The sequence below is a fragment of the Conger conger genome, chromosome 15 (genome assembly GCF_963514075.1).
Source record: "Conger conger chromosome 15, fConCon1.1, whole genome shotgun sequence".
NCBI lineage: Eukaryota > Metazoa > Chordata > Actinopteri > Anguilliformes > Congridae > Conger > Conger conger.
In genome coordinates, this window is record NC_083774.1 from 31,807,842 (window position 1) to 31,835,671 (window position 27,830).

Below are 27,830 nucleotides of genomic sequence, written 5' to 3' on the forward strand. Positions count from 1 at the left end.
AATAAAGACTTGTAGGCTAGTTCGAAAAAGGATACAGGGCTCCAATTATGCAAATGATTTCTTACCGTGCACAATGAGAAAAGCAGAAGTATTTCAAAGAATGTCTAATCACTGTCAGAGGATTATAATTGACGGAGCAGAATTTTAATCTGCCAAAGCACTGTTGTACATAAAACTGGCTTGTACACACATCTCAGAAGAGGCTCAAACCAGACATCGCATTCATTTGCATTTATATACTATAGAGCGGGATGCCTCTGATTGAATGCATTTGAGGTACGTTCTGCAGTCATTAAAACACTGCATATGCACACTGCATGGTGCTGATTTATGATAGATAATTTGAACTGAGGCTGATTTACCACCAGCCCTAGTGATGCTCACAAATGAAAGCTGATTTGAATGCTCCGGTTTGAATCATGTTTATAATGCGTGATTAGCCAAAAGGTCACATATTTACGTCTCACCTCCTCTTCCACATGCAAAGCAGCAACAAACAGGCAAATACATTAATTAAGTAAAATAAAAATAAAAATGCTTATCACACCTTATTTTGACAATGCCCTGCTTATGTAACTTGAAATATATCTGTGCTGACATCAGATTTAGACATTTTTTTATTATTTATTTTGCGGGTTAACTTAAATGGAAGCCCATACAATAAAGTGCATACAATTCATAGCATTCTTTGTTGTAAAATGGACAATAAAATTATTTCCTGTTTTTGATTAGCCTTACTGTTATTTTTAGATGGGTGACAAAAGGAAATTTGATAAACACAAATCTTAAATGTTGCAGCCAGGACACTCGTTGAAGTATTGCTGTCAAGCTTGGTGAAACATCACACATCACAATTGAATGCTAGTCCCCTGTGCGTAGAATGCCTTTTATTCTATATGCATTTGCATGGAAGTCATTTTAAGACTTTTTTATATACTGGGTTATAAAATATATGGTTTATATTAACAACCTGAATAACATTTACATTTTCTTTTGTGTAAATGTGATCTGGATGGAAACGGAATAAAAAATTCATGGCAAAAGCCATTTCTCATTTGACATTTGGACACTTTATTTTTAATATCTTTTTTTTTTTATGTAACCAGAGGAACAAATGGCGGTCAAATGTTTAAATGTTGGCTCTCTGAATGAAATTTAAACATGGCCTCCACATTAGCAGCCAGGGGCGAATAGATGGAAATGTATTTCTGGAGATAAGAGAAAAGTCAAATGGAAATTACACGGGGAGCTGCAGCAGCCAGCGAGCCACGATGAGGACTGTGGGAAATTGAAGCATGTCAGTAAAATTAGAAAACCCACCTCGGCCCCGGCAATTGGCAGGGATGTAAATGCAGCGCTGGGTCGCATGAAATGGTACACGGATGCGCTGTGGCGCTTCTGGAAATCCAATTTGCATGGTGGTATCAGAAAGGCAAGGGGCTTAGGATTTTGAAGTGATTTGTTTTTCTATACATTTGGAGTCGTTTAAAAAAAGACCCCCCCCCCCCCCCCAACACACACACATACACACACACACAGCACAAGACAGTCATAGTCTATATACAGCACCATTGTTTAGCCATGAATTGGTAAGATTGCTCTTCTCCAATGCTTTTAATAACGTTAAATAAAACGCGCTCATTCGCCCTCCATGATGTGAGGAAAAGGATTGCCCTCCTCATCCTCATACACACACACACACATCCTCACACACACACACACATACACACACACACATCCATCCTCACACACACACACATACCTACTCATCCTCACACATCCTCACACACACCTACTCATCCTCACACACACACACACTTCCCTACACACACACACATCCTCTCACACACACACACACACACACCTACTCATCCTCACACACACACACACACACACCCATCCTCACACACACACACACACACACACACCTACTCATCCTCACACACTCACACATCCTCACACACACACTTCCCTACACACTCCTCTGACACGCATGCTACGGCAGTGACCGCTATCTCCAGACGCACCTTCTCTCAGAGGTGAGGGGAGCCTGGGCAGGTGTGGTGGGGGTGTGTGGCCCCTTGTGCAGTGACGCGTGGACACGGCGGAGCTCTGGCTGGCTGGAGGCCCCTCGGGTGCGCTGTGGCATGGCGGCAGTGCCTCGATCATGGGGACGAGGTCACTGTCCATTACACTCTAACCTGGCCAGTGACAGGCCAGCTCAGGGGAGCCCTTCCTCTATTACAGCCCCCCTTCCTTCTCACACTCCATAAATAACGTATGTTTGTTTTTTTATATATACGCGCACACACACACACACATATATATATATATATATATTTATACATATAATGAAATGCCTGTGCTTCCTCAAGACAAAATTATGCTTTAGCACTCAACCCATGGACTTTTCATTGGCCCTCAATTGCACTGCACCTTCAATGAGCAAGAGAGCCATTTGACTTTCTGTATCCAGGTAATGAGGAAAACGTATTGAACTTTTGCCGTTTCTACGTTTCTTGATTTGGTGTGTGTCTGTGTGTCAGTGCTTAGAAAACACAGACCTGTGTTTATATTATGTTCTTGCAGGGTTATCGTGTGCTGGCATTGGTGTTTCCACTCCTTTGTTCCGGTAGCGTTTTGAAGCGACATTCGCTAGTTGCAAAGATGTCTGTTCCAAAATGCTTCTGAAACAAAAGGTAAAAACGAGGAAGCAACGTATCGTCATGGCAGTTTCGGGCGCACGGCGCAGTAAATGGTGTGCGCCACGCTTCCCCCTGTGTGTGCCTGTGTTGTGCACCCTGACCCCAGTGGCAGTCCCCTCACACTGCACTCCGTCGCCGCCTGCCTTCCTCCCACATCGAGGCTGCGCTCTCGCTCGCTCGCGGTTTCTGTCTGCCTCATTTCCACGGGTGCCAGCCGGAGGTCCCTCAGGGTCGAAGGTTCTGCCCTACTTGCTCCAACTTCAACCTTTCAGCCTCCCAAATCTGCATTCGCTTTCTATGGATCGGCGTCTCTAACACCGCAGAGGGCAGCCCCGGGACACATCTCGGCACGCGGAAAGGTATTCACCCCCCGATTTGCGAGAAAATCGCAGGGAAAAAATAGCAAGACACAAAGCCGTGGGTTAGAGGTGTCTTGTCATTTACAAGGAGAAAGATCAGGAGGTTAGCTCAGCGGTTCACTGCATATGTGGTGTTTTCTAGCATTATTTGAAATAAAATATATCTGGTTTAGGATTGGGCAGTCACATTGTGCATGATTAAAAACAATAATGTTACGTGGAAGGCGGCGCAGTGATCTTGTAACGTGCGGTGTCAGAGGTTCAATGTGGTCTCTTTCCCTCGTTCTCTGGAAAAGTCATTTTCGTTGAAAGAGTGAATTTCTTGCAAAATACTTTCTGAAAACTTGCTTTTTCATTTTTATTATTTTATTTTTTTGCAGTACCAAAGCAAGCACCAGACAGATCAGACTTTATTATGTAACGCGAAACGTAAGATCTGAAGCTAAATCGTTCACTTCGCTAAAATGCAACGGGAAGGTTTTAGTTCTCGCTAGGTTATCGGTATTGCACTGTGTAGCTGCTGAGTTTACATGTGCTAACGCTGCTAGCGAAAACACGTATTGGTTAGCAAATGTCCAGTTTTGTTTTCATAAATGGACTCCTGCAAAGTAGGCTACATTGGTCAAAGTTCACGAGTCTTGGTGCAGATGGAATTGTGTTTGCAATATAGATGCATCCATAATTCGTTGTTTTATGAAATACTGTGACATCTTTGAGGCCTAACTTGTTTAAATATAGAGGGAGGGATTTTTGCACAAAGGTGTAAAAACATTTTATTGCTAGTCAGATTGGTCACTCGTTTTTTAGAATAATTTTCAAGTAGAAAGCTGTAAAATGTACATAAGGATAGTGTAACCCCGTTTGCTTTATTCTTGTTAATGTGGTGAACAATTCCCCCGCTGAATTATATATCCTCAATTGAACCTTTTGACCTCTCGGTATTGTTTTGATTTTAAATTAACGATGGCTTTATAGCAGTCATCGCGGAAGGCTTTAGCGTGAATGACGTTGGACAGGAAATCTCGTATAAAAGCCAGGAGGGGCCGAAGTCAAACCCATTGGCTACTGGCGATAATAAATCAGAAGAGATAGCGAAGAGGAAACGAACGCCAGCGGCGTGCGAACCAGAGCAGAAGCCGGGAGAAGGAGCTTCTAGGACGGCATGAAAAATCGAGCGTTGCCGGTAACTTGCATATCGAACAATGTCAGTTCCTGGAGTAAAACACATTTAACTTTTTTTGATGCAGAGAAGGCTCTGATATATTTTATGTGTTGTGTACTAATTACTTTTTGTGTGAAATGTGCTCCCATTTTATTCTGAGGGATACTCAAATGTAAACAGTCAATATTGAACGGTCTTGTTTAATGTTAGGCTGTGCGAAATTCGGTTGCAAACCCATTCATGGTTATAGTATATTGCATAAATGTTGATTTGTTTTATTTTTTTATTAATAAAAATGCAGGCGTATCTTTGTGTGTGAGTGTGAGGGGTGCTATAACTCCAGCCTGGAGTTATAAAAACTGAACTATGGCTACTAAAAAAAGTTGCCATACTTTTGTTTCTATATATTTGTAATATGTTTTGTGAATGAAAAATAACATGTGAATACAGGGATCTGGCACCCTGTGTAGTTATGCGCAGTTGTAGTTTCACTGTAGCTGATTGTACAACTGCAGTCATGAAGGCTGGTCTTTCTGAAGGAGAATGGATTTTTATTCCAATTACCTAATTGGTATTATCTGACGTTGCTTTAATTATTTTAACTTAGCCTTGGTGAAAAGATTAATATGGGAGCTAGTACAAGTTTTTTTCTGGCAAACCTTTTTGAATATGAACACTACCAGTCCTTGCATTTCTTTAAAAATGTTCTCCATTAGTTGTCATTCTCAGTTCTTGTGAAAATATGCCCTCGATGAATTAATTAACACAAGTGGTAAGTGATGTGTAAGGTAATGAAAGCAGCCTAAATCAGACGGGACTCCCACACAATTACAACTGGACTCACGCAAGTTCCTGTGTTTGTGTACCATCACAAATTCTGAGTTGGTTGGTTTGTGTGTGTGTGTGTGTGTGTAGGTGCAGATTACAGACTGGTGCGGTTCCGGTCCGTTTGCCTGGTTCTGAGGGGCGGTTCTGAAGGATGCCGGCCGCACGGCCCCGATCAGGATCCTGGTGAATCTGCTCATGTCCAGACGGCTGGAGGATGGCTCATGGTATGGCGTCCCAGGGCAAGGTGACCATCGCTGTGGACGAGTACAGCTCCAACCCCACACAGGCCTTCACACACTACAACATCAACCAGAGCCGCTTCCAGCCCCCGCACGTCCACATGTGAGTCCAGGGCCGGGGGCTTTGCCTGGGGGGGTGGGGTCCAGACATGGGGGAAAGGCTCCTCTGTGCACGTCGACGGTGAAATTCTTTATCCCTGATAAATTGTGCCGAAGAAAAACGCGGAATAAAGGCTGCATTCTTGCGGCAGTTGGTTCCCGTTTTACAGTAATTGGTCTGAACCTTTTGAACGTTTTGTTCGGTACCGAATCGCAGTCTTTGCCCTGTAATAGAATGGGCATCTCTGCGAGGCGCTGCTGCTGTGCCGCGGTGGCTTGGCTTGCTGCATGCCGCGTGTGCGTGTCTGATCACGACGCCGTGTTGATGAACACAGTTTCACTGGAATGAGATTGAAACTTCAGCCGCTCTAGTCACGGCGCATCTACAATGAGCAAGTACAGTCAGGATGGTTCCCTAGCAACTCCCGCTTCATGTTTTTCCCCCAATATGACGAGTACACCGGGCCCCCATAACCAAGGGGGCACGCTGCTTTCTGATTGGGTGATAAGTGGAAGTTTCCCTTTGTTGCGAAAGCTACCCAGGAAAAAGCCAGGAGGATGGAGCGGAGCTTGGCGTGGCAGAGTTTAGACCTCGATTACTCTGGTTCGAGTCTCGTTAGGAGGCTGTGGTTTCAACTGGGGTTGGCGGACGGTGCTTAACCTTCAGTGCTGTAAAGAATCGCGGAAGTGTAAATGGATGATGCTAAAATAATGAATGTGGTTAATGAAAATGGATTTGGCCTCAGTGTGTTGTCTCCCCCTGTTTCAGCCTGGCCCACATCGTTGTGGGTTTCTTGCACTGGGAACATTCAGTTTGTTTTTGTTTGGTTGTATGTTTTGTACTTATTTGAGCTCTTGTGACCCTTCTGAATTTTCCCTCCAAAAATGAGCCCCACCTGCCTTCGTCCCCTTCGATTTTAGTTTTATCTGTAGAACACATGGAACGTTCTAGCATAATAGGGCTTATTTCAACTTTCAAATACTAATCATTCCCACTGAGGGGTTACTAGAATGGGGGGGGGCAGTAAGATGCTTTGGAAGTAAATAATGTCCCAGTGAGCACTTTTTTTGGTGAAAAGTCAGTGAAACATTTAGTTCTAAGCATTTTGTTGAAAAGTCTCTCAACCTAGATTTCCACCTCTCTAGATGTCTGGAGTGCCGGCTTTTGCTCACCGGGGTCTGGTGGGGAAATGCGGCTTTGCAAAACTTTGCACAGTCTGTCGTTTCCTGACCTCCGTCTGTTCTCCGAAAAGGCAGTTTTGAGAGGAGCGTTGTGATTTCTGTGGCCGGCAGACTCTGCTCGGCCTTCAGTGATGGCTGCAGCTGTGGCAAAATCAGCTGCACAAAGGAGCTCTGTGACCCACATATTAGCGGGAGAATGAATACGGTCGTCCTAGCATCGATGGTATTTACTGGAGTAATGTGTTGGAACGTGACCCCTTACGGCAAATTTGGTAGTCCATATGGACCCCCTGCCCCTTTGTATTTCTGCTAACGTAGCTTAGCCTCGTTGTTTTTGCCTTTTCTGGAGCAAACGGAGAGAAAGAGGAGAAGGAACCTGTTTGTGCGCTGTAATAATATGACAGGCAGACTGGCATATGTCAAAGACCAGCAAGTGTTACATTTGAAAAGGACCGCAGGACCCCCCCCCCCCGAAGCTTTCAGCCCTTCGAAGAGCAGGTTCTTTGTGGAATATATTTTTTTAATTCAAATTCTCTTTACTAGGACTCTATTGCTTTCAATTACCAGTACTTGACCTGCACAATTAATTGTATATTAATCATCAATGCAATTTGCGATATGCTAATCGCAAAAGGTCCCAAATCTCGCGATCATAGCATTCCATGTAGTAATTCCTGCAATGTAAACATTCATTACATTACATTATTGGCATTTTGGCAGACGCTCTTATCCAGAGCGACATACAGTTGATTAGACTAAGCAGGAGGCAATCCTCCCCTGGAGCAATGCAGGGTTAAAGGCCTTGCTCAAGGACCCAACGGCTGTGTGGATCTAATTGTGGCTACACCGGGGATTGAACCACCGACCTTGCGTGTCCCAGTCCTTTACCTTAACCACTACGCTACAGGCCGCCCTACATTCTGCTTTGCCAGTTTCAAAACTGCGGTAGCCTATTCAGCGCATGAGCATTGTGACCAATCACAAACATGTCTGTCGAGTGCCCTGAGTGCACGGCCGAGTCGGCGGCATTCACGTGGTCTTAACTGGGGCGGTCCTGCTGAGCAGGATGAGTACGCTGGTCCTCTGAAGCATGCGGCAGTGTCTTTAAGGAAGCGCAGATTTCCTTTCTTCTGTTTGCGGTGGTTTTCAAACTGAAGGGCATTCAAACTAGAACCCACAGCTCCCAGGTCCTTAGCCCTCTTATACAACGGCCTGCCAACAAAAAGCATGATTATCATCAAAACATTTCTTTCAAACGTCACTGCTGTACTATAGAAACATTACTGAAGTATTCCACCAAATGGCCTATCTGAAACCCTACCACTTACCAACAAATGCGTCTTTCAAACCACTTCTCTCAACCAGGTTAAATAGACTATCTTTATGCTAGGTTCGCTGTCCCTCATGTTAGGCTACTTAGACCAGCTAACTTTAAGATTAAACGATTACACTATGAACCTAGCTAATCATGTTGTTCCAAACATATTGTATAAATATCAGAGTTCTTCTGCAGACTTTGGCTGTCTCGCTTACTTCTGGCTCTCCAGGTAATTCCAGACAGCCTTGGTCAAGTTTTCATCTGAAAAGTGGTCTATTACTTGATGTGTTACTAAATACAGAACAAAGAATTTAATTTTGCACCACAGAATAGGTATGTAATTATGATTATTCAGTGCGATTAATAGAGTTACAATGAAATATCAATGAAAATGTTTTCGTCAGTCGTGCAGCATTAACCCGTAGTGACCGTTACAATTTTTAGAATGTTCAGTTAAGCATATTTTAAACGCATATTTATCTTACACCTGAAAGGGTTAAAATGATTCAGCTAAATAACCCAGGGTGATACACACCACTCTGTCCAGTTTCTACTCTGTAATGTGTGCATAATTGATCATTCTGTCACTGGGTTTGGTGTGCTCCCATGCATTTTTTAGGGCACAGTAAGAACTCGTTCTTTAACCAAATGGTAATTTGTGACAGTGATGAGCTTCATCATTAACCGCGGTGTGTAACTGCAGTGGCTGAACACCGCTACCAGTCTACCTCACCCATCAGGTTCTGTGGAGGCTGGTGATTTTCAGACACAAAAAGCTGGCAGTATCTGCCCTGAGCATTTTTCAGAATGCGTTTCCTCTTTTTTCGGGGGGTACGTCAAATTTCATGAGGAAGCCTGCTCGAAAACAGCACTTTTCCCAGAATTTACCATGTTATCTTTTTATCTTAACTTTTTACCTTTTTATCTGAAAATGTGAGAGACTGTCATTGTCAGTGTCATTGTTCTTTTTCTTTTTTGGGTGACTGTCAATTAGTCTTTCAAAATTCTGTCTCGCTTTGTTAATCGTTTCCAAACCTCTGCATTATTGAAAAGCCCACACTGGCGTACAGTAAATCATTCAGCAGTTTAACAACATTCTGCCTCTCTCGCCTGAAGGAGTGCACCGAAGACTGTAATTTACAGATGGGTTTTGTGGTCTAATCTGTGGACTGTTGCTACGTGTTCTTCAAAAAAATCTTAGCATTTCCTTACTTTAAAATATTTGCCATTTCTTGAAGGAATTTGCCCTCTACTGGCTCCTCGTTCCCTCGGCCACTTTGCTCAATCTCCGGATTACGTTGACTAAATGAAAATAAACCCACACTTGGGCACTAGCAGGTTTTTCTCCTTTCATTTGGCGGTAATTGTGTGTATGGTTTCCATATGTGCTAGCGAGGGGCCTTGCGCTATCTGTGTCCCACAGAATTCCGTCTGGAGAGTGAAGCTTCTCCTCTCGGAGGCCTTGAGCCGGCCCCCGGTCCATGTGGAGTAGCGCTGTTGTTCGGCTCCTTTTGTTCGGCCGGTCGGGCAGGTTCCTGAGGACCAGTCTGTGAAACTGGAGAACCTTTGATTAGACGTTCCTCTGCCCTCTTGTCGTCACGACGATCGAGTGACAGCTGGCGTTCTCCAGGTATGTGCTGTGCGGCTGGAAGCCCTTTAGGGGGCGGTTCGCGGCTGCCCGAACGTCCTTTTCCCAAGTAGAGACTTTGCTTCTTTTTTTCTTTTTTTTTTTCTTTCACACACACTCACACTCACACACCGACGGCGACGGCGACGGCGACGGCGACTGGTCGTCACGCAAGGCCCCGACCAGCTCATCAGGAGCATTTGGGGGTTAGGTGTCTTGCTCAGGGACACTTCAACACAGCCCGGGCGGGGGATCGAACCGGCAACCCTCCGACTGCCAGACAACTGCTCTTACTGCCTGAGCCATGTCGCCCCCCTAGAGACTGTTTGCTTGGGCCTGGAGAGAATGTAGGTGAGATGTCATTTCCTGCCCTGTCTACAGCAGGCAAGAGTTCATCTCCCCTTTGTGAGCCGGTTAACCCTTTCACATTGTGTGTGCTTTGGGGTGTTTAACCCTTTCACACTGTGTGCGCTTTGGGGTGTTTTAACCCTTTCACACTGTGTGTGCTTTGCAGTGTTTTAACCCTTTCACACTGTGTGCTTTGGGGTGTTTTAACCCTTTCTCACTGTGTGTGCTTTGCAGTGTTTTAACCCTTTCTCACTTGTGTGTGCTTTGGGGTGTTTTAACCCTTTCTCACTGTGTGTGCTTTGGGGTGTTTTAACCCTTTCACATTGTGTGTGCTTAGGGATGTGTTTTACTCTGAGGGCAGGAAATGGGGGATGTCCGAGGTGGAGCTTTGGTAGGGCTGGGTAATAAACACGGTGGGTTTTATGTTGCGGTGGGTTGCACGTATGCGTGAGTCTTCCACTCAAAGCGACGGTCTGAGAACAGGAAGGCTTTCTCTTTGTCCGCTCTGATTTCATCTGGTTTGAAGTCAACAAAGGGCGACAAAAAATGTGCAGTTGGAGGTTGTTAGTCTTGCAAATTTAGGGGTGAGAATGGACGGGGGGGGACATTAGGAGGGGCAATTAGTTTTTTTAGATGAAGTGCTGCAGGCTCCTTTGTGTTTGTATTTGGTGTCATGTTTGCCTCACTGTATAGAACAAAGGAGGGTATTACTATGACACCTTGGATTCTTGTAGTAAATATAGTAGGGCTAAAAATGCAACACTAGACTTTAATTGATATTGGTCTCTGTTCTCGCTCCCCTTCAGTTAATTTTACTGTATTGTCATTGTCAAATTCAGGTAGCAAATTCTGGCAAAACAAAGCATAGACTGTATGCTATACATATAACATGCATACATTATATCCATATAGCTCTGTCTCTCTCCACCGTCTCCACACCCCCCCCCCCCCCCCTCCTCCCCCATCTCTCTCCCACTCTCTCTGCCTCTCTATATACCTGCAAAGATTAGACCTGTTCCTGCTAGGGATGTTCCTGTTTATTAAATTAGCGGTGACAGCTGAAAGCCGGCAGATAAGATGGGGCGTTGTGGTTTTTTCTGAAGATGGTGATGCTGGTCCCAGCAGAAGCCGGATGGCAGGCGGGTGAGGAGGGGAAGCACGTTCGCTTTTATAGTTTCGCCTCTCAGCAGGAAACGCAGAAGGGGTGAGGTGAGGCAGTAAATATGTGTATTTGCGATCGCTATCGTCTTAATTTCACTGCAGACGGATCGCAGCGCAGACACGGTCACAGGTAGCGGGTCTGTTTTCACTAGACAACCCACACGGTGGAGATGCTATCTCCAACAAAGGCCACACTCCAGGGCGTCTTTTTCAAAGTCCCTCTCTTTCTCTATCTCACTCACCCACTCTCTATCTCACTCACCCACTCTCTATCTCACTCACCCACTCTCTATCTCACTCACTCACCCTCTATCTATCTCTCAATCTTTATCTCTCACTCACGCGATCTCATGGACTCTCTATCTTTATCACTCACTCACTCACTCACTCACTCTATATTTATCACTCACTCCCTCTCTTTAGCACTCACTCACTCGTACTCTCACTCGCTCTCTATCACTCACTCACTCACTCACTCACTCACTCACTCACTCTATCTCTATCTCTCACTCACTCACTCTCTATCTCTATCTCTCACTCACTCTATCTTTATCACTCACTCTCTATCTCTCACTCACTCACTCTATCTCTCTCTCTCTCTCTCTCTCTCTCTCTCACTCACTCACTGTCTATCTTTATCACTCACTCACTCTCTCTCTGTCTCTATCCCTCTCCAATATTAATAGTCTGAGTGCTCTGAGTCATTACACTTTCCCCTGGAATGTCAGTAGACAGACCGGTAGACTCACAATATGGACGAGTAGGGGGAGACAAAATGACAAGTGGCCCATTTCTTGGAAAACAAAGGCCTTGTAATGTTTAACGACCACACAGCTTTGTCTGTGGACACTGAATGGCAATTTCTGATATCATAAAACACTTTTTGTAGCATTCAGGGTTTGGTTCCATTCTATTTCAATCGAGCCAATTCAGAAAATGGACCTTCAATTGGCAAATGGAGAAACTCCCAATGTTCTATGAGGAGTGAGTCAGTTAACTGGATTCCCCTGGTTTGGCTGAATTCACAGTGAACAGAATTGCGAATGGAATGGATTCTGTTTTTTGGCGTTTACAGGCTAAGTCCATATTCATTGTCCGTTACTTGCATTCATTGCTGACCACTAGTTTCCCTTCTGTGGATCTACAAATGCAAGCAGTCACCTATTTATTAAATTTGGGGAAGATTAGGGACAGTTTGGTATATCAGCAATAGGACAATCGCCCTTTTACCCCCCCCCCAGGTCAGCGGTACGGTTCTAGATCATTGGATTGGGTATTGATGCAAAGCGTTAGGGTGAGATGGCTGCTGGTGTTCAGCTCTTAGTTGACGGGCAGGTGTTCCTGGAACAATGGGGTGCTAATTAAGGATGCTCTCTCCAGGCCGGATGGACCCTCCTCTCCCCGTCGTTCGGGCCAACCTGGCGGTTAAACAGGCTCAGTGACTTGGCCAGTCTGAGTAACAGTGGTAGCAGATGCTTATGGGGGATCGTAAAGCCTCACTCTTAAAGACTATTTTCAAAGCCACAAGCCACAAGACTTTTTGATTAAAAATGTGCTTTCTATTTAACGGTTTTACATTTTACTTTATTTTTAATTTTACTTTAACATTTTTGCTTTTAATTTTTAAGCCTGAACGAGTTAAATGGAGGAGAGGCAGGAAGTCGGTGCTGCTTCACAATGATGCTGCCAGTGTGTGTGTATCTATCTGTTTGCTAACTTGCTTCAGGTTAGAGATGCAAATTAAGCTAACATTAATAAACAATCATCGATTAATTGTTGACCAAATATCTTAGCAAAATATCCCTTAGCAACAGCAAGTCCCTGGCAATCAGCTGGCGGCATCTGCTTGAATGAATTAATGTGACCGCAAGATGGTTTTTATATGTGCAGTATAATATAGCATCTTATTGTTCCTTTTAATTAAGTTGCATAACTGTCTTGTAAATTGTTCAGTGTGGTCTGTACTAGTGAAAGCACATTCTCAATGACACGGCGATCACAGCAGCTGAACAGTAATTTTCGTATGTCTAGATAAATGACCACTTCGTTTGCAACATAATAAGTCAGATGTGTTACACCTGTTTTAGACCAAATAATAACATTAAACCAATTTATAGCGACATTATTATGATACAACAAAGTATTCTGGTTTCCTACCTTACCTTGCTTCGCGGTCAAATTTTGTAGCATTCTATTACATTGTGATATTACAATCTTCCAGAAATTGCATTCACTTGTTGTTCTAATGTTGATATTGATATTTACTCTCTCCCACCTGTCAGAATCCACACAGTATCTTTAAATGTGTTCCCAAACAACTATCCTGACAATGCGGCCATACCATAGCAAACTCACTAACGGACAGGCAAGCACAGATAAATAGCATTACTGTAGCTAAGCAGCTGGCTAGATCCACATCACAGCTGGATCATATCATTATAACAAGACGTACATATCAAAGAGAGTGTTATTTCTTACCGGCTGTTAACCAATGGGCAAACTGTATAACCCATTCAGTTTCATTAAATGTATATGGCTCCAGCTATCTCCTGATCTGCATGATTGTTTTGCTTTGGTGTTGTTGCACTAGAGTACTACCTCTGCACAATATCTGTTATATTTTATTTATTAAGTAATCATATTTTGAGAATTTGTTTTGTGCCCTACTGGGCATTTAGCCTACTTACTGCTTCATGTCAGATACTTACAACGTTAAATTGGAAACATCCATTGATAAAATGCTGAAAAAAAGGTTTACGAAAGAGCAACCCAGGAAGTGCTCGCTATGTTAGCTATGATTTTAGCCTAGAGCTGGTTTGACCAAACATTTCTCTGTATGGCACATTGCTGACATTATGCTGCACATGTCACAAAGTTCATATCAACAGAGACTTTTCCAAGTTTGCCTTCAACTTGACCTACAAAAGCTTTGTAACTTGTAGCGAGAGAGTTTTGTGGAAAGAACAGATCTGTGGCTCATGATCAGCCGCACTGCTCTCCGTAGTGACCACCCTAAATGTAGGAGGAATCGCCCATTTCTTCATTTGCTCTTGTTCTGTGTAAATTAAACGCTGCTTCACAAGGTCGCAGTGTGTCACCTTGTGTGGAAATTAAATTATAACTGAATTTCACCAAATTAGTTTTAATTTTCTAGCGTCTAGGTTCAGCCTGTATCCTTGCCTTTCAAATGTAATATCAGATTCCCTGATGCCACACAACATCTGTAGCTGGCAGGCAGCGGTGGCTCATTGATCTACAACTTCTCTGTACTTGGCCAATGCGTTTTCACAACTCGGCTATATACAGTACTGTGCAGAAGTCTTAGGCACTAGACTTCATTTTATATATATATATATATATATATATATACATATATGTTTATTTTTTTTGTGGGTGTTAGTATAAAAGAACACACATTCCAAATATTCATTTTCCAAAAGATGTAATTTTATGGAGACATTTTTTAATTTTAAAAAGTAACATATTACTGGAAGCAATTCACTACTTTTTTCATAAAAACTTGATCAAGGCTGTCTGAGATCAGAAGCAAGGTCCCAACCAAAGTCTGCAGAAGAACTGCGTCAAGTTCTCCAACATGCTTGGAACAACCTCCATCCCTCTTAGCCAACACTGTACTGCAGTTCTATATCTCAGAGAAGTGATGCAGTTTTACCACTGAAGGGTGGCCACAAAAAATATTGATTTGATTCTGTTGAACTATTCTGCCAAATGACTAAAATGTAATGTAAAATGTATAGTACGTTTATTTAGGACCTTTCATTGAATTATTTTTGAAAGAATCTTATCTGTACAGAATGTTATACAGGTGCCTAAGACTTTTGCACAGTACTGTATACACTCAGTGAGCATGTTATTGGGTGTTTGTTAGACTTAGGTCTTCTGCTGCTGTAGCCTATCCACTTATAGGTCTGACACGTTGTGTGTTCAGATATGCTCTTCTGCATACCACTGTTGTAAGGTGTGGTTATTTGCGTTACTGTCACCTTCCTGACAGCTTAGACCAGTCTGGTAGTTCTCTGACGTCTCTCATTGACAAGGTGTTTTTTCTTGCAGAACTGCTGCTCACTGGATGTTTTTGTTCTTCAGACCATTCCCTGCAAACTCTAGAGACTGTTTTGTGGGGAAATCCCAGGTTGTCAGCAGTTTCTGAGATATTCAAACCACCCTGTCTGGTGCCAACAGTCATTCCACGGTCAAAGTCACATTTCTTCCCCATTCTGACATTTGGTCTGAAACAGCTGAACCTCTTGACCATGTCTGCATGCTTTTATGCATTTAGTTGCTGCCACATGATTGGCTGATTAAATATTTGCATTAACAAGCTGGTGTACAGGTCTATGTGATAAAGTGCTCAGTGATTGTATATATGTGTGCATTCTTTATGTGTTTTTCCACTTGGCTATTAAAAGAGACCGGCTCATGGGCTTGAAACTCAACGCGTAGTTTCGCGGTAAAATGAAATGCATGTAAACATTTTAATAATATAAATGTTATGGGGAAGCAAGTAGAAATATTGAGTTAGATTTGCAAACTTTTTTCCTCCATAAGTGTGTAGTCCTTCATTGCATCTTCAAACTGCAGTTTGAATTTGTGCGATAATGCAAAATATGCTACTATTGGGCAGTATGACCAGATAAATATTATGCATTAATATTGGCCCCATAATTTCTATATTGTGCATTACTAAAACAAATTAAACCAAAGAAGCAAATTTAATGACTCCTTAATTACTTTTTTATTATTATTATTATTTTATTTCACCAGGATGGTCAAAAATCATCTCAATGTAGCAACAGTCTATCTTTGTGTGTTTGATCTGTTCCTCTTCCAGTGAATACTGGACTGAATTTTGCGTGCTTGGAAATGTGCGAGCAAGCTGATTTTGGCATGAAGAGGCAGGTATTTTAGCGAGTTGTCTGGCCAGTTGGTAGTGTGGCTGTGTTCTCTTCCATGAAAACTGATTTCATGACTTACTTCTTGCCACCTCATTGTGAGTGCTGATTTTCATTGAATCTGGGCCCATAATCTCCAAACGACCAAAACCAAATTCTCCTGTAGTGGACGTTGTAAGCGTCCGTGTGAACACCTGTACATGCTGGCTTTCTGTTGCAATGACAAAGGCTATTAATGGGTATTAAGCCGACCTTATTAATGCTGAGGGATGATTTACTCTCTCTGCTCCACATTAGTGTGTCAGAAATGTTGGCTACATATTCACATCCCAGGACGTGCAGTATCATTCGGATCATAATGATGATGAGAATAATAATAAAACCTTTCTGAGACGGAAACCAGCAGGTGAAAGTGCTTTGCACAGAAAAGGGCTCTTCACCATGCATTACATTACATTACACTCACGTGATTCTCCTTAACGGCACGCAAGAGACTTTCTTCAGCAGATCTGAGGGCCGTTCCATTTCGGTCGAGCATCAAAATACGTGCTTTGATTTTCTGTTCTCTATCCACCAAAGACCCAGCAATTAATTTTCAGTCTGAGGTCTTGATCCCGTCAACCACATATTCTGCTTGTAGAACTGACACTACAAGAAAAAAATAAGTAATAATAATAATAGAAATATATATATATATTTATCTATTTACTTGTCATCCAAGATGTTTGTCTGATGTGGGGAAAAAAAGGAAAATAATAATAATAACTTTCTGCTGGATATGGCAAACGATTTCTTAAGAAAGGAGGGAGATCCCTTTTCTGTGGAGTTCAAAGACGGTGCAAATAGCACTGAGCCAAATCCGCACCAAGGTAAAATGGGTATAAAAAAAACATTTATGGCGCAACAAATGTTTTCACCAACCTTAACTGATAGACTGCAAAGACATGAATTTTGTGATCAGAAACCCAGAGAATTTTGAGTCCCATATAGAATTCCTGCTTTCCCATTTGCAGATGACAATGATGTAATAATAACTTGTATAGCACTTTTTGAGCATACACCACAAAGTGCTTCATAACAGTGAAAAACAAATATGATAAAAGTAGACACAATGCCATAAGAGAACACATTACTCAAGAAAAACAATTAAAATATAAAATTGATACAGGTATAAAACAAATAATATTGTAAAAGACAAAATAGACAGGAAAAAAACCATAGAATGAATGTTATGTTTATGAAAAATACCTCACTTTACAGTTTACGGAGAACCCTACATGATAAAAGAATAATAACAGGTTAATGCAGAATAGTGTGGTGATGCGGTCAGAATGACCTCATAGCACACAGATGATCCGCCAGTGCCTGGTAATGCGTGATGAAGAGCCGAGAAGCAGGCGTGATGCAGAAGGGGAATTAAACCTTCATCTGTGCCCTGTAGTTCTGTGGATCGAGGTCTCGCAGAAAACGTTTTCGAGATTTTTAGTCCTGCATCCGCTGAAGCCACAATGAAGGTATATCCCTCTCCGTGTGTGTGTTTAAAAGCCCAGATGTTCGAAACGGGCTTCAGCGATTAAGTCGCTTCGGATAAGTGTTATTCCGTCGGACGGAAGGCCGTTCGATCGGACGCACGCTTTGTGCTTTTAAAACGGCAGTCATGCCGAGCGTGTTCTGAGAACATCGCGGATTTGGGAATGCTGTCCTCCGGGCCCCGGAGTCGCTTTGCGTCTGGAGCGTTTTTCCGTGGCTGAGAGTTTGAGGATTCTGGGCCGTGTGCTGGCTCTGTGATAACATTCACATTCAGCATCCAAGGCCCCTTTCTGACGGCTCATATGTTTGGGTTCTGAGATTTTGTTTTAATGCTGCGAGCAGTGCCATTTCCATTTCAGTCCTCCCGTCTCGTTTATAACCTGATTTCTGTCATAATAAGCTTGTACAGTTTAAATAATCCTCCTCTGTACCAAAATGATCTCTCCCTTTGGTCCAAACCCCCATGAATCTGGAAGCACAAGAAATCCTCCAGCCCAGAACAACCATTTTAATATTCATATTTTTAATATTATAATTTTTTATGCGCTCATCCCTTGATTCATCCGCTACTGGGGTCCTAGAATTATAGGTGGAGAAAATGTAAAAACCACCCATGAAGGTTTTTGAGTTACACACTTAATTTATGGAACATGCGTACTTACACCCCCCCATTTATCTCACAACCTGCTGGGTTAGGGGGGACGTGTAAACGCACGCTCTCTACTCACTGGGTATAATTTGGGGCTATTGAAGTAGTTGGCCTGTGGCCGGATGTGCTGTGGACGGATGTGCTGTGGCCTGGTGTGCTGTGGACACAAAGCTGAACTAAAGGGAGGAGGAGAAGGATGCCTGACTCGGCCGAGAGCTGTCTCCGATCTTGTCGTCTCACGTTTAATACCGGGTGTATGATTTATGTCAGCGGAGCACGTAGCTTTGCTCCCACATCACCTCTGTGTCTGGAGCCATCAGGTCCTATAAACCCAGGCAGCCGTATAGGGCTCTGAGGACAACTTTACCCGCTCACCCGAGAACGTGACCTCAGCACACATACCACCGTATATAAACCGCACACACCGCCGTATATACACCGCACACACCACCGTATATACACAGCACACACATCGGCATATATAAACCGCACACACCGCCGTATATACACCGCACACACATCGGCATATATAAACCGCACACACCGCCGTATATACACCGCACACACACCGCCGTATATACACCGCACACACACCGCCGTATATACACCGCACACACACACACACACACAGGCACAAATGCACCTGCACACACACATGCGCATGCTCACACACTCGCATACACATACACACACACACACACACACACACAGGCACAAATGCACCTGCACACACACATGCGCATGCTCACACACTCGCATACACACACACACACACGCGCACACACACACACACACACACAAACACATACACACACACACACGCACACACACACACATGCGCATGCTCACACACTCGCATACACACACACAGACACATAGGCATACGCATGTATACAACACACGTTTCGGGCACACTATCTTCCATTCCTTCCAGATCCAAAAGGAGCTTGCAGCTGAGGCAGATGAAATTGATTAAAATAAATAAAGAAAGAAATAAAAAATGGCTTTCCCGTAAAATGCTTTCTTGTTTCAGAGCTGGCCTTTCTGAAACGGTTTTTAGGAATTTTGCAGCAAGCAAGGTTTTCAGCTTCCCGGGTGACGCACACGTAGAAAACTTGTGTTTTTGTTTTCTGTTTTTGTTCTCTTTTTTTTTTTTTTTTTTTTTTTCTTCCTCCAGCCCTCTCTCGTCTGTATTTTTTTGTCAGATTGCAGACACGTGTGTTAATTAGGGAGACGCACGCTCTTAAGAGAGAGCAGAATTGACATCCCCTTTAGTAGTGGAATAATGGGAGAGTGGGGAGGCAGGCAGTCAGTTGCATGAAGCCGACTTCAATTACAGGCCAGAGCTTTCTTCTTTTCAAATGAGACTTTAAAAAAAAATATATATATATATATATATATATATATATATATATATATATATATATATATATGCTTCGGAGAAAAGTAAATAAAAAGATTCCCGGATGAGAAGCGAACGATTCTCATGGTGAAGAAAATGAAGTCTCGTCTTGCGCAACTCCCACTTGCGGCGATGTCAGACTGCCGCAATAAAGAGTTTCTCAGAGGTCCCCTCCCACCGCCTAATTTTGCACGAGCGGTTGAGTCGCTTCTGAGAATTTCGCTCGTGTAATGCTTTTGCCATTTCTGGTGAAACAAAAAATGTCGCTTAAGTTAACCCTTTGTGCCTTCTGCCATGTAACTGCAGCTCAATGTGAGGACTGGCCTGTGTGAAAGTCCTACACCGGGTGCTCATTAAAGGGATTTTGAAAAGGCACAGGCGTAGTATTGTGCCATTAACAACTGTCGTACTTGTTTGTAAAACAACAGTTAAGCTCCCATTTGTTTTCGTTTAAGATGTTTTGCAATTTACTGCGTGAGTATAGTTTTCTACTCTTACTGCTGAAGAATGGATTTGCTACTCTGCAGCGTCTGGTCTTGTCGCCTCGTCGTTAGCGTAGCGAGCCGCGGTCGATGGCACGAGACGGTGAGGTTTATCAGAAGCCTTGGCTCAGAAGGTAATGGGCAATGTCTTTCTACCGCCAATGAGCCTCCTCAAGCCTGGCAACTTAATCTATGGCTGGCCCTGCTTGTAATCCGTGTGCCCTCCTACCCCTCTTGGGGCCATAGCTAGCGACGGAAGAACAAGGGTTCATTTACGTGGAAACGGTTGGTGGTACCACATGCTATCAGTGATATATTGATTTGGACCAATCATTGCATTTTGGTGCAAAGAGGAAAATCTTTAGATTGCTGAAATGAGCCTGCAGTCAAAAGCTTTTTGTAATTCCACCCTTTATTTGTGAAAGCTCCGTAACCCGTTCTTAACCTGTCAGCAACCTGTTTTGTTTACAGACTCCACCCATACAGACACCAGCATAACCCATAGCATAACCCATAGCCCAAAACATAACCCATAACCCATAACCCATAACAGGGGGGCGACTTGGCTCAGGCAGTAAGAGCAGTTGTCTGGCAGTCGGAGGGTTGCCGGTTCGATCCCCCGCCCGGGCTATGTCGAAGTGTCCCTGAGCAAGACACCTAACCCCCAAATTCTCCTGACGAGCTGGTCGGCGCCTTGCATGCCAGACAATCGCTGTTGGTGTGTGGGTGTGTGTATGAATGGGTGAATAAGAAGCATCAATTGTACAGCGCTTTGGATAAAGGCTCTATATAAATGCCAATCATTTACCATTCATTTACCATTTAACCCATAGCATAACCCATAACATAACCCCTAGCATAACATAACCCGTAACACAACCCATAACACAAGCCGCACGTAACATAACATGTAACATGACACAACTGCTCAGTTTGTCTAAAAGCTAAATGGTATCTAGCACCATATCAACCTGCTCTTTAAAAACCCTATTGTCTCTGCTTTCCACTACATGTCCTGGCAACCTATTCGTCGCTCTGTGTGGTTCCTCCTTTGCCGACGTACGCTGACCTCCCTCGCTCTTCTCCGCCAGGGTGGACCCCGTCCCATACGACACCCCAAAGCCGACGGGACACACGCGTTTCGTGTGCGTCTCGGACACGCACTCCCGGACCGACGGGATCCAGATGCCCTACGGCGACGTTCTGCTGCACAGCGGGGACTTCACCGAGCTGGGCCTGCCCTCCGAGGTCAAGAAGTTTAACGACTGGTTAGGTACAGACTATCATTTCCCCTTTCCCTCGCCGACCCCAATTAACCTCCCCTTCCCTCTTAGCGCCGTTCAGCGCCTCCTCATTCACTTATGCGGGGCGTGGGGGCTGACGGGGCTTTCTTATGCTTGGTCTCGATGAACGAGACTGTCGGTTATAGACAAGGGTTTCATTCACACTGCAGAAAGGGTTAATAGGGTTTCAATCACACTGCAGAAAGGGTTACGTTTGTAATGAGCTCATGCAATAGGGTTTCATTCACTCTGCAGAAAGGGTTAATAGGGTTTCATTCACACTGCAGAAAGGGTTACGTTTCTAATGAGCTCATGCAGTAGGGTTTCATTCACTCTGCAGAAAGGGTTACGTTTCTACGTTTGCCTTTGACTTTCTTTCTGCAACAGGTGCAGCCTTACATTACAGAAGGTGGGGCTGAACACTTTCTCATACTTATCTGCTACAGAAACTGATTATTTATTTTCTTTGTTGTCTTACGCTATTCAAAATGGCTACTGTTTGTTGGTGTCGTATTGCATGTGAGAACCGAGGGGTGTGCCCGAACCTGAAAAATCTTGACTTGAAAGAGTGACCAGTGATGTCCTGCTTTCTGTTTTTCATTGTGAAAATTTAGCTGTAGAAAAGAGCACACAGGAATGTTAGCGCTGAGTGTCCAGTCTCCCATGCTATCTCAAATGGGCTAATTCCAAAGGAGCGGCATAATGAGAAGAAACCAATTAATTTCTTGCGCACCGCAAAACACATTTTAACGAATTTCTGAACATTCTGAAAGACACGTTTATTAATTAATAGCGCCAGAAGCGGTTTAAATTGAGCCGGGGTTGTCTGAAGCAGCGCCTGTAGACTGCCACTCACCTTTCAATTTCTCCTCACTATCTTTTGTCAAGTTATGACACGCTGGGAGCTGCCTGCCTTGAGCCTCTGCTTCACCGTGGTGTCTTCAAGCATTTCTTTGGTTCTTAGTTCTCAGTTTCTCTGTAAATGACACATTCTTTCACTTTAACTAGGCCAGCATTTAGTAGCAGTTTTATGTTTGAGAACAATACATTCTCAACAATAGAAAAGTTATTATTAAGCAGCACCTTACTATGTTGTGTCTTTCAGGAAAAAAACAAAACAATTCCCTTATGAGCTCCATTCACAGCTCGCTAGAATTTAAGTTAAGTTTGAATGATTTATGGCTAAAAACAAGAGTGTGTTGAAGAATGGGGATGGGGCAATGCACATAGCCATTCCAATACATTATTAAGCTTTAAATTTGTGTCTGACTCACACCACGTTCAAAGTTATTGCTCTGAAGAACCCTATGCATACGCAGAATGCACTGGCGTAGGCCCACTCCTTTGTGCAGAACACGCTCTCATACGCCCACTCCTTTGTGCAGAACACGCTCTCATACGCCCACTCCTTTGTGCAGAACACACTCTCATACGCCCACTCCTTTGTGCAGAACACACTCGCATACGCCCCCTCCTGTGTGCAGAACACGCTCTCATACGCCCACTCCTGTGTGCAGAACACACTCACATACGCCCACTCCTGTGTGCAGAACACACTCTCATACGCCCCCTCCTGTGTGCAGAACACACTCTCATACGCCCCCTCCTGTGTGCAGAACACACTCTCATACGCCCACTCCTGTGTGCAGAACACACTCTCATACGCCCACTCCTGTGTGCCGAACACACTCTCATACGCCCACTCCTGTGTGCCGAACACACTCGCATACGCCCACTCCTGTGTGCCGAACACACTCGCATACGCCCACTTCTGTGTGCAGAACACACTCGCATACGCCCACTCCTGTGTGCCGAACACACTCGCATACGCCCACTTCTGTGTGCAGAACACACTCGCATACGCCCACTTCTGTGTGCAGAACACACTCTCATACGCCCACTCCTGTGTGCCGAACACACTCTCATACGCCCACTCCTGTGTGCAGAACACACTTGCATACGCCCACTCCTGTGTGCCGAACACACTCTCATACGCCCACTCCTGTGTGCAGAACACACTCGCATACGCCCACTCCTGTGTGCAGAACACACTCGCATACGCCCACTCCTAGGTGCAGAAAGCACTCCGCTCCTGCTTTGATGTTTATTTTCCGTGGGAGCTGAGAGTGCCACCTGCCGCAGCCTGCTCTGTTGAGCATTCTCTCGGCTCCTCTCGGCCTGTCAGACGAGGGCTGGGGACCTGTCGAGAAGATGGACCGTCTCCTTTCTAATGGCTTTTGCAATTTTGCAGAGATTAAAGCATCAATCCAAAGCGAATCTCACTAATTTGGTTGGGGAAGAATTGACGGGTGAGCCCAGGTCTCTGACGAGCAGGTAAACATTGCGCGGCAAATTCTGTTGGGCCGCTCCCGGCAGGAAGGTCAACTTTAGAGGGCAGCTCTCCATTTTATTCACTTCAGAGAAGAGAACTCTGTGATAAATGTCAGGCTACGCTATCAAAGGAAGCTAATGGCTAATTGCAGCAGACTGAGCAGCCGGATTGCGTGGGCGAACTTAGAAGGTCACGCTTGGTGTCGGCGCAAAAAACACTCCCCTTCAGGTCTAGGAGAACAGCAAGACCCCGGCGTGCACAGTTTCCCATTGGGCCTTTGTCCCTTTAATGTCCTCACCAAGAGAAACACAGCGGAGAATCTGTGCGTCCTTCCAAGCAGTCCAGCCAAAAAATTAAAGGGTTAAGGCGATGATGTTAGAACAGATGAGTATGATGTTTAAAGAGATGAATATGATGTTTAAAGAGATGAGAATTATGTTTAAAGAGATGAGTATGATGTTTTATGGAAGGAAGGTGTTTGTGATGTTGGGTCACAGGGGGACATGAGCTTCCCCTATTGGGGAGTATTGGAGGTGGTGCACTCGGCAGGGCAGGGGTTATCGTTCAGGGGCCTTGGTCTGACCTATGGCATTGAAAGTCGTGTCGTAAACCAGATGAAGTGTTCAGATGACGTTCCGCCACTCTTCATCACCGCAGTTATTACCTCGTGAAAGCGCATGACACAGAGTGCTGGTCTTATGGTGGAGAGAGAGAGAGAGAGAGAGAGAGAGAGAGAGAGAGAGAGAGTTGGTGTGGAGGTCTGTGCAGAGTGCTGGTCTTATGGTGGAGAGAGAGAGAGTTGGTGTGGAGGTCTGTGCAGTGGTCTTATGGTGGAGAGAGAGAGAGAGTTGGTGTGGAGGTCTGTGCAGAGTGCTGGTCTTATGGTGGAGAGCGAGAGAGATGGTGTGGAGGTCTGTGCAGTGGTCTTATGGTGGAGAGAGAGAGAGAGTTCGTGTGGAGGTCTGTGCAGAGTGCTGGTCTTATGGTGGAGAGCGAGAGAGATGGTGTGGAGGTCTGTCCAGAGTGCTGGTCTTATGGTGGAGAGAGAGAGTTGGTGTGGAGGTCTGTGCAGAGTGCTGGTCTTATGGTGGAGAGAGAGAGAGAGAGTTGGTGTGGAGGTCTGTGCAGTGGTCTTATGGTGGAGAGAGAGAGAGAGAGTTGGTGTGGAGGTCTGTGCAGTGGTCTTATAGTGGAGAGAGAGAGTTGGTGTGGAGGTCTGTGCAGTGGTCTTATGGTGGAGAGAGAGAGGGAGTTGGTGTGGAGGTCCAGAAAACCAGGACAACGCTGTGGAAAGTTGTTACGCATCATTGTTCCTAGCTTGCCGTCAAACTCCTGATCTCCAAACCAATCATCTTTTCAACTAATTGTTGGTCCCCATCCTATTTTTCTTTCATTTACTTTTTCAGAAAATAATTATCTTTATCTGTTGGTGGCCAACCTCTCTCATTGCTGTTTTCACACTATAGAGCCATTTCTGCACAATGTGTTCAACAACGTAATCTATGGAACAACTTAAATTTAGTCAAAGTAAATGTAATCATTACAAACAATTCTTTTAGCTTCCAACTGTGAATTCTAACTGCTATTTACTACTTTAAGTGTGCATCTCCGCGGCTTTGAGCTCAATGTGCAATAAACACTTTAGGTAATGAGTGTTTTTCCACAGACTTATATAACCCACATAAGCTGCACTGCTTAATTGATCGTTTCTTTGTAACATTTCCCTGGTTGCAGGTACAGGGAGGAAATACTCAGAACTTGGGCGAATGCGGCGCAGTTCTGTGAAATACGGAACGGTACCACAGCGCTGCTGAAAACTCCACCTTAAACCAGCCTAAGCTGGTCAACCTGCTGAAGTTGGGTTTTCGACACTTTTAGCTGTTCATCAACTGACCAGCCTATATAGTCAGCTAGTCCACCAACTAACTAATTGCTGCCATCTTTTTTATATGCCGGCATTGGGCCTTCAGGCTCAGAATACTTCACCTTTTCAGAAAGGTACGGCGCTCGTCAATGTCACTTTTCACGATCCTTAGGCGGGGCGGGACTTAGAAGCACCCTAGCGACCTTAAATGTTACCCGGCTTTGTATCATGATTTCAAATACAATGGCAGGAATATGGAGGGGAAGTGTCGGAGTATTCGTACTAGGGCAAGCATCCTTCGGCTTGTTGAACTCGCTAAATAAATAAATAAATAAACAAACAAACAAACGACAATGAGCAATGTCTTCAGTGATGGATGGCGCATTGTCCCAGCGTTTCCCATCACTCTGCCCCCAACAATGCCCTGCCACAGACCAACATTGACCTGCTAGCCAACTGTGTTGAAAATACGGCTGAAACCATCTTAGAATCCCAGCTGGTCTTACCTTGGATTTTCCCCAGTGAGGGTAAAACCGGTTTAGAGAACTGGCAGCTGATCGGTATGAGATATTAATTTCTTGCTTGATGAAGTAAAATAAATGAAAACGTGCAGCAATCACTTTGAAAATCAGCGTTCAGGCTTTTCTGGTTCCGGCTCACAAAGCACAAATAATGTATTTATCATTCCAAATAAAACCAATAAAATGCCAATCTAAAATAATCATTTATAAATGTGATTATCCTAAAAGTGTTGGGTATATGTGCTCCTACCCCTGATAATGAACTAAACTATGCTGCTTCATAGTGCTGTTGAACAGTGCAATTGAACTCGTATAAGTACTGTAAATAACACTATGCAGTTTCACAGAGAAATTCATATGATGTGCTTATGCATTTCTGACACCGAGCAGGATCTGCACACACACATTATTTAGCAGCTGTCCGACCGTGTTGCGTCTTAGCTGTACTGAATAACGGTCGGTATGCTGCTGTTTTTCCTCTAGCCTTCTGACCTGAATTCCGCCCTCTCCAGCATTGACGGGGTTTGACTGCCTTATTCCGGTTGGTACTGTATGTAGCACAGACAATGATCTGGAACAGGAACGCTCTGCAACCAAAGTGTTAGAAACTGCAGAGATTCAGGCATGGACACGGCTGTGGTTGCAGTCAGTAAGCCCCTAAAGCAAGGCTACTCAAATCCACGTCCGGTACGCTGCAGTGTCTGCAGGTATTTGCTTCTACTGTGCGCTACACCACCTGGTTTCAGTAATTAGCTTATCCGAACCAAGCAGCGAAAATAATTAGTGAAATCAGGTGACGTAGCGCACTGTTGAAGCAAATACCTTTTGTCACTGCGGCCGTCAGGGCGTGGAGTTCAGTAGCGCTGATCTAAAGTTCAAGCTTTGGTGTGCATGGCTGCCCTCACTTATGACCGTCACTGATTCCAAACGTCCCCGTTTAACAAAACTGCCGTTATTAGTGGAACATTAAACTGAGATTCATTCAGAATCAACTATCTCAACCATACAGAATGGCGTAATCAGGGTTTATAGTTCTCTGCATGCTGCCGGATTTTGGGCTTTTTTCCACAAAATAATATTCTTGCGAATTAAATAAAAGTGAAAACGCAACAACCAAGTCAAGTCAAGATAATACATAACTTTGCTACTTTTTTCCTAACATTATAGTATGTACAGGAGGAATTTAATGCAGTGTAATATAACAATATGATAACATCCCTTCTTTTGTAAATATGCAACACAAGGTCTTAACGTAAATGCCATAACGCGATCGCACGTGAATTTCTTTTTTCTTTTTTGTTCTGGATGCGTCCTATCCAATCACGTTCATTCTTCAATTACCAACGGTGAGCGAGTAAGGCAGTTTTTTTCATCAAATGAGTAGGGAGCTCCTGCCAATTCGTCAGTCTCCGTGCTGTGCACGAAATTCAAAGTATGAAACATGGAAGCAAAGTTCATTCAAACTCGGAAGACACAAGCCTAATTGAGAGGGGAGTGAAAAATGAATGGAGATGGGCTTTGGTTGAAGAAAATGGTGGGGACGGGCAACTGCTGCAAAAAACTCTGAAGTCGTTTCTGCACGATGTGTGACAGGAAACTTATACCCGGCAGTAGCAAAGTTTATCTGACAAGTTGAAAAAAGGAACGCTGATGAGTCTACAAGCCTGAACATGGATAGAATTCTTAATGTCCTAGTTAGCGATTGTGATCTTGCCAAAGTTATAACACAGCACCTAGCATATTCGGTGTTTCCCGCAGTGGTTTACAGTTAAGGCGGGTCGCCTTACTAAATAAGAAATCCGACGTCGAACAGCGGCATTTACTGG

The 27,830-nt window shown here is 44.1% G+C and overlaps 1 protein-coding gene across 3 annotated transcripts in view; it reads left to right on the plus strand.

Moving 5' to 3' along the window:
- The first annotated feature begins 2,802 nt into the window (after positions 1–2,802).
- The window catches only part of mpped2a (metallophosphoesterase domain containing 2a), a 62,855-nt gene continuing 37,827 nt past the window's right edge, over positions 2,803–27,830 (plus strand). Inside the window, exons 1-3 of one of the 3 annotated variants that reach the window (XM_061222043.1) lie at positions 2,803–3,064; positions 5,142–5,396; positions 21,096–21,277. In XM_061222043.1, the coding sequence (XP_061078027.1) occupies positions 5,269–5,396; positions 21,096–21,277 (310 nt within the window). In that variant the 5' untranslated portion in view covers positions 2,803–3,064; positions 5,142–5,268. Of the gene's footprint in view, positions 3,065–4,096; positions 4,269–5,141; positions 5,397–21,095; positions 21,278–27,830 lie in introns of those variants that run through there. The other 2 variants (XM_061222045.1, XM_061222044.1) reach the window with 2 other exon arrangements.